Here is a 7,935-nt window from a genome sequence, read left to right as displayed (position 1 = left end):
AAAACAAAGAAAATATTCATTAGCTCAGTAAAACATAACGCTTCTGCATGGCACTGGATGTGGAGCTTAATCAATCAAAGCATCAGATGAACTCAGGTACATCCATGAACCGCTGGTCCTTCATCTACTCTTCTAATGCTGTCTTAGTGGGATTCAGACTGAAACATACGGAATGTGCGTAGAGAGCCGCTTATGCTGGACGCAAAATGCTCTGCCCAGCGGGCGCCGTCGCGTTTGCTGCCTGCGCTCGTCTCCAAGGATGAGAAGGCGCTTGGATACATTCGTCCCAGACCTCGCTCCTGAGTGTGATAATAATAATAACATCATATTCTCCAACACCCTCAGCCTGATCTCTGTATTTTCCCGTGTGTGTGGATTGTGTTCATCTTTAACCTGCCATCACTGTAGCCACCCGCGTTGCGTTGGCGCTGCGGAATACAAGAACAAGAGCCAGCTCATAGCCGTGGAAACGAGCGAATCAATTTAGGGAAGAGAAAAGGAGAGATAGATAGCGAGGTTGGAAAACTGACGAGAGGAGAGGGAACGAGAGGAGAGAAAACATCGACCTTACGCCGCAGCCGCTGAGACATTAAGGTACGTGTATATTGGATGTACAGGTAGAAGGGACTGAAATGGCCGGCGTAATTATTGCATTTCTCATATCTCATCTATTTAGACGCTGAAATCAATCACTAGATGAGAATATGAGAATGACTAAATAACTGAACGTGCCAAGATTGCAAATATAACAATTCAAGAAAAATAGTCAGTATTGCGAAAAGATACAGTCCATGTCGATGTCAGTGGAATTTACATGATAGTCCCTGCAAATGTAATGAAATAACATGGTTCCTTATGTAAGCGTAATGATTCCACATTTCCACAGACATTATTTCCCAAGAAAGATTGAGGCTATGCATTCTTTTTGGGTGCAGTCATGTTGTCATTACCCTGAAGAGAGAATGGATGCAAGCCATTTTGTAATGCAGCATGTGCAGAATTAGGCCTATTCAGAATTTCAATTGCGTTCCAGAGAAGGTGCGCCGTAGTGAGCGCAGCTGCATAGATGAATAAGGCCATTCTGTTATTTCTGAATTGTGGGAGATATTATGCTAGAGGCTATATGATGAAGAGAGATTGCAGATGAGAGGTTGCGACTGCTAAAGGAATGGTTAGGTAGGTTATGACTTATTTTTTTATTTCTATGTGTTGATATCTGAGGAATTAGAAAATATCTAACTTGTCATCAGTTGAAACTGGGGGAATTATTTGGCATGAACCTGTAATTCCCTTTCTCTAACAGCGCTGGCTGCTACTATACTGGTGAAATGCGTCCCATCTTCCCCTGATTCCCACGTCCTGAATCAATTTAGTGTTGTCATAGTTACAGTAGATGATGTTAGCCCTGCTGCACCTGTGTCGCTTTGTGTTCATCTAGACCAGCTGTAAATACATCAGGTCTAATTGGGCCTTGTGTAGGCTACAGGAAACTTCTCACAGCCTGGAGCCTCTGTGTTTATCAAAAACACTGCACAATGTTTGCCTCCATATAAACCATAATGAGTCAATTGTGGAGAAAAAGGCATTGATACAATCAGGCGACCACGATGATGTGATTGGTTTGTAGCAATTGGTCAGCAGCTTGCAGCTAATTTGTCTTTTCACGACTGAGCGCTCTCTCTCAGGCCTGATTGAGTAATCAATATCTACATGGTTGCAATCTGCTCTTGACATGAGAAAACTATTAAGATCAAGAAAGAGAAATACGTTTGAGTGAAATGGGTTAGAAAATATACATTTCAGCCATGCAGTAAACCCAGCCGCAAAGAAAACACATGATGCACATTGATAACGGAGGATCAAGGCCATAGGCAACAGATTTGGCCTTCAGATAAGTCAAGATGTAGCAATATTTTAACAACAGAGACCATTAACGGTGTACATCGTTGCTCTTTTGCTGTCATGTGGTGTAGATATAAGATCCAAGTGGAGAACTTGTGAAGATGAGAGGTCAAGGCAACAGGCAGCCTGCTTGCAGATTCAAGGTCTCACCACAATAGAATCTTACTGTGTGATATTTTGCATAGGGTTATTCTCTTGTAGTTTTATGCCATATAAAATGCAAAGAGAAAGTTCCGTTTAATTCCCTCATTGAAGTTACTTTGAGAAATAACTGCAGTGGAGGTGAATTTTAGAAAAAAAATCCAGTTTAACAAATATCAAACCTGCAATATACCTGCAATATAATGAAACACCTTTAGCTATGCTGAATGCAACAGTTCATCTGTAAGATTTATATCTGTGCAAACGTCACCATTTACCTCTGTATTTGTTATTTTCAAGAATGGTGTGAGGGTGGAATTAGGGATTTGGATCCTTGCAATTACAGCCACAGCCTTGAATCTTCAAGCCCCAAAAAACAATCATTCTTGGGGTTAAGGTAATGTCTTAGACCATGCATCCTGTGTGGGGATGAAATATAGACTTCCATGCAGCTAATTTCTAAGTATGCAAACCTCCCAGTTTTGAGATCGTTGGTGTGACCAAGTCTTTGACTAACTGAATACCAATGATTGTTTTTTTATGCTTCCATGAGTCACTTTTCTGAAGAGCTAATCATTTTAACTATCAGATCTGATTCTGGATGATAAACTTTCACAGAAATGACACTGAAGTATAGGACAGACATAGAAACATTTTTCCAACACAAAAATTTACACACTGTCAAATTTATGGATTGTATAATTACCTGGTGGATAGGGATGAGAACGGGACTCTTCAAGGAAGGACAACGTCTAAGGAACACCATAATGAGTAATGCTGCAAAGGTGCTGCATAACCTTTAGGTCTATCATTTGCATTTATGAGTATTATTTCTCTGGGTGTTTTATGAAAGATTGACTGTGTTGTTTCTTCTCTGTTGCAGTTACAGTTAGGATGGTTGACAATATGAATGTGTGATTGTGTGTGTGTGTGTGTGTGTGTGTGTGTGTGTGTGTGTTTGTGTGTGTGTGTGTGTGTGTGTGTGTGTTTGTGTGTATGTGTGTATATGTGTGAGTGTTCTTGTGTGTGAGTGTGTGGGTGTTAGAGAGGGAGAGTGTTTGTGGGATGTGTGGAGTAGAGCATCTCAAAAAGTCTATTTTTAGCATGCATTCCCTTATGAGCTTTCTTAATGGCCGCTTTAAGAGTTCTCAGAGCTATGTTTTAATAAACACTGATGTTGACCTAATCCTCAGACCTTGTAGATATTAAGATTCATGGCACATTTGTTGCCTTTGTTGTTATAGTGAGGGCCAAGGTTCAAGCTCTGTGTGCAATTTTTTTTTTCAGATTCCCTGAACTTCTACGCTATGAGCAATGTATATTTTGATTTACAAAACTTACTGGCATTCTTCTCATTTGAAGGCAGATTTATCTGAAGGTTATCCCTCTATTTTATTTTGTTGTATTTCTACTGAGGTAAAGACAGTTGATTTTAAACCATTACTTCTAGTTTAATGTCAAAGGCTAAGGAAGGGAATAAATGTAATGTTTTAACTCAAATGTAGGTGGATATTGACCAAAAAGGTGTTGCTGATCAGTTTTGAAGAACGAATGTTCATAAAGCTCAGCTAAACACAGTAATGTGGAATAGGGCACTGGACAGTGAAACACAAGATGGTGAGTGAGCAGGTTGCCACAGCAACCGTGTTTCTAGGAGCGCATGCATCGTCGCTGCATAGGAGAGGGGATGCTAAGGGCTGGCATGAAACCTTTTAAAATACCATGTTTATTACAGAGTAAAATTGTTAGAGAAATCCAACCAAAAGTTCTCTCATAAAAAATACAACAGCCTGTAGAGAATGTTAACATAGTGGACAAAAGTAACTGACAAAGATGACAAAGATCCCCCTATTTGTTTTGAACAGACGGCACAGGCTTGTGACTGGAAGAGTCTTGGGTAGAAAACGACATGTTTGAGGAAACAATGAACACTTTCTCTTTGGTCTAATCATTACAAGGGAAACGGCCCAACCATTTCTAAATTTAGTGAGTCTGCTGATGCTTGCAGCCATTTCTGTTTCTAGAAGTGTGTAACTCTCTCTCAGCCAAACACACATTCCCATTTGAAAAACCTAATACAGAAGTGCCATTTATATATTACAGAAAAGCAAAAGAATTTGCACGTTCTTCGTCTTCTTCTTCTTGTTCAAAATCTAGTTATTATTTTCATCTTTGATTCATCAGCTTAGTGATTAGGAATCTGATGTGATTGATCCATGGCTGATTGTATGCAATGTATACTACATTTGCAGCATAGTTTCAGGAGTCAAATGTCATCCCTTAGTTTCTTAAATACTAAATAATGTACACCACTTTTAGTAGATTAGTTATAATTCTGTGCCTCTGCCTTATGATGGATTATGTGAATCTCTGCATCTCAAAGTTCATTAGACCGAGGCCTAGATGATTCTCATTGGCATTTGTCTACAAGGAGTCATTTGTCATGCCTTTCACCCTTTCAACACAACTTTGCATTCTTCTAAACACGAGATACTAGCACTGTGTACAATTATCTAGCCAATAGCATATACATATCATACAGTTTATGGTGAGACTCCAGTCTAAAATTCATATTGCTGTCATCCTAATGGGTCTGCTGTGACACTTGTGACCCTGCTTGAGCTTTTCGACTTTTGTGGCCATTTCAAACCATGACCCAGATGTTAGCTTCAACCTATGAAGAAAATGGCAGCTGACTCACCAGTTAGACTGCAGGCCATGATTTGAGAGCCGATGCTCTAGTCTTATCAGAAAACCCAACCTTTAATGCAAACCTGTTTAATGCAATCTGGCACATATGTATTCACATGACAATAGGACAATGAGTTGCTTTAACGTTGAGATTAAGTGCTGAGAATTCTTGTATGTAGTCTTATATGCTAGGCTAATATATTAAAGCTATTGCACTGTGCACTTATTTGACCCCCTCCCTCTGTCTCTCTCTCTCTCCCTTACAGTGAGGAGCATCAGCCTGTACAGAGACATCGCTTTCAAGAGCAAATCCTCCCCCAAATTTATTTTCTATTCTAATAATTGTCATGGGAACTAAAAATACACAGTTCCTTAAAATGACATGTTGAAAAATACACGGTGTTTGATAGTCAAGCAAACATGAGCAAAGTAAAATAAGAATCCATTAATGATAAATAGTGTTTAATATAACATTACACTCTTTCACTCAATTTTTTAAAGTGACTGCTTGAAAGAGAAAAAGAGAATAAGAGCATAAATATGAATATCAAGAAAAGCACTTAAATTTCCTTGTTTGCACGTGACTTATCAACATCATAGAAATAGGGGTGGGTCATGACTCAGTTGCCATGCGTGTTGTCATGGTGACCAGCCCCTGTACCCCTTCCCCCCTCCTCTGGTTGGTCCAGCTTTTGTTGTGGTTTCACAACCATGGACCTCAGCTGACAGAGGCAGCACCCCCATGCCCCACCCCCTGTACCTGCTCCAATCAGGCGAGCCGTGTCATCTGTACAAGGAAGACTTTAGAGCAAGTCCCAGACAGTATTTCAGAGAACACAAGATACCTCAATCTACAAGAGAACTCCATTCAGGTAAATATGGCTTAATCTACAAACAGGGCATGCATTCACACTGAAGGAATATATTTTTATAGGAATAAATCTGATATTACTACAACATGCCTCCATGTTTTTGTTGCCCACACCAGGTGATCAAGTCTGACACATTTAAGCACCTGCGGCATTTGGAAATCCTCCAGCTCTCCAAGAACCACATCCGGCAGATTGAGGTGGGAGCTTTTAATGGCCTTCCCAATCTCAACACACTGGAGCTTTTTGACAACCGTCTCACAGTGGTACCGTCACAAGCCTTTGAGTACCTCAGCAAGCTACGGGAGCTATGGCTACGAAACAACCCCATTGAGACGCTGCCGGCCTTTGCCTTTCACCGTGTTCCCTCTTTGCGCCGTCTCGATCTAGGGGAACTCAGGAAGTTGGATTTCATCTCCGAGGCTGCCTTTGAAGGCCTGGTCAACTTGCGCTTCTTGAACCTGGGCATGTGTGGCTTGAAGGACATCCCCAACCTCACCCCACTGGTGCGACTAGAGGAGCTGGAGCTGTCAGGAAACCAGCTGGGGATAGTCCGACCTGGATCCTTCCAGGGCCTAGTGTCACTTCGCAAGCTGTGGCTAATGCACTCCAGGGTGTCAGTCATTGAACGCAATGCTTTTGATGACCTCAAAAACCTGGAGGAGCTTAACCTCTCCCACAATTCCCTGCACTCCCTGCCCCATGACCTCTTCACCCCTTTGCACCAGTTGGAGAGGGTGCATCTCAACCATAACCCTTGGGTGTGCAACTGCGATGTTCTGTGGCTCAGCTGGTGGCTGAAGGAAACAGTGCCCAGCAACACCACATGCTGTGCTCGCTGCCATGCACCCCCAGGTCTAAAGGGCAGGTATATTGGGGAACTGGACCAGAGCCACTTCACCTGCTACGCTCCAGTGATTGTGGAACCACCCACCGACCTCAATGTCACTGAGGGCATGGCTGCTGAGCTGAAATGTCGTACTGGAACCTCCATGACCTCAGTGAACTGGCTCACTCCAAACGGCACTCTGATGACCCATGGGTCATACCGAGTTAGAATCTCAGTGCTTCATGACGGAACACTGAACTTCACCAACGTGACCGTGCAAGACACTGGCCAATACACTTGCATGGTAACCAACTCCGCTGGAAATACCACCGCAACAGCCGTGCTCAACGTGTCTGCCTCAGACCCCAGCAACAGCTACAGTTATTTCACCACTGTCACTGTGGAAACCGTGGAGACAGTGCAAGAGGAGAATTCAGCAAGGCAGTATATTAATGAGACCTTCATAGAATTTCCGGGTCCTACTGTTCAAGGAGGAGTATTGGAAGGCCGACCTGGTATCACCATATCACCCTCTCTCTCTTCCCTTTCCTCACTGTCCCCACGAGCCAACAGAGCTACTGAAAAGGCAGTGACTGTGTCCATAATGGATGTAACTAACATTCCAGGCCTAGATGACGTAATGAAAACCACTAAGATCATCATTGGTTGCTTTGTGGCCATTACTTTTATGGCGGCCGTAATGTTGGTGGTGTTCTATAAGCTTCGGAAGCAGCACCAGCTGCACAAGCACCACGGCCCTGCCAGAGCCATTGAAATCATCAATGTAGAAGATGAGATTGGAGCTGGAACCGGAAGTGGCATCTCAGGTGGATCAACCATGAATTCTGGTAGTGGTGGAGAAGGAACCCTACGGATACATCATCCAGAAATAGTCAACCTTCCTAACATTGGCCGATCAGATAATCTCAACCATTACTACAAGACCCATCATTTCAACAACAATGTGATGGGTCTTAGTATTGGCTCTGAAGGAATGGGTCCAGGAGGCATCCTCAATAACAAGAACATCCAAGGCCAGGACATCCCCATCTCCTGTACTTCAGTCCCAATCTCCACATCCAATTTGCTAACCACGTCTGGCAATGGCACCAACTCCAACCCCAGTTCTGTGTCTCCACCGCTGCCGATGTCACTCCCCATGCCTACCATGGGATTACATGGATCGATCAAGGGTTTCATGGGCCAGAACCAGAATCCCCAAATGGAGCCTCTTCTCTTCAAGGGGAGCTCGAAGGAAAACGTCCAAGAGACTCAGATCTAAAAACAAAGCGAGAGTGTAGAGAGAGAGTGAGCAAGAGCCGAAGACAGAGAGGGGATTGATGTTGGGTTTATGCGCGGAACGATTAGACACTAGAGTGCATTGACATTACACCAGGAGAGAGGATAGACTGACACGGCAATACACAAACACATAGACTGGTCAGTGACAGTGTACTGAGCCAAGGATTACCACAATGGGCCACTTGTGTTTGTAGTAACGAT

General features: G+C 42.9%; 1 protein-coding gene across 3 annotated transcripts; it reads left to right on the top strand.

Annotated features, from left to right (window-relative positions):
• Positions 1-5,363: 5,363 nt before the first annotated feature.
• On the top strand, positions 5,364-7,714 carry LOC139918069 (leucine-rich repeat-containing protein 4B-like). Of its 3 annotated transcripts, none has more exons than XM_071907337.2 (3): positions 5,364-5,606; positions 5,723-7,495; positions 7,625-7,714. In XM_071907337.2, the coding sequence occupies exons 1-3, from the start codon at positions 5,364-5,366 to the stop codon at positions 7,712-7,714; spliced, it is 2,106 nt and encodes a 701-aa protein (XP_071763438.1). The 3 variants fall into 3 exon arrangements, with proteins under 3 accessions (XP_071763438.1, XP_071763437.1, XP_071763436.1); XM_071907336.2 differs by having other exon boundaries at positions 5,723-7,535; positions 7,572-7,714; XM_071907335.2 differs by having other exon boundaries at positions 5,723-7,714.
• The last annotated feature ends 221 nt before the right edge of the window (positions 7,715-7,935 follow it).

The sequence above is a fragment of the Centroberyx gerrardi genome, chromosome 20 (genome assembly GCF_048128805.1).
Source record: "Centroberyx gerrardi isolate f3 chromosome 20, fCenGer3.hap1.cur.20231027, whole genome shotgun sequence".
Taxonomy (NCBI): Eukaryota; Metazoa; Chordata; class Actinopteri; order Beryciformes; family Berycidae; genus Centroberyx; species Centroberyx gerrardi.
The sequence above is the reverse complement of the archived record's forward strand: the minus strand, read 5'-3'. Positions and strand labels throughout refer to the sequence as shown.

Coding starts and splice junctions, on each gene's coding strand:
- LOC139918069 (XM_071907335.2), top strand. CDS start 5,364: ATGCGTGTTGTCATGGTGACCAGCCCCTGTACCCCTTCCCCCCTCCTC. Junction 5,607..5,722: donor TACAAGAGAACTCCATTCAG/GTAAATATGGCT, acceptor TGCCCACACCAG/GTGATCAAGTCTGACACATT.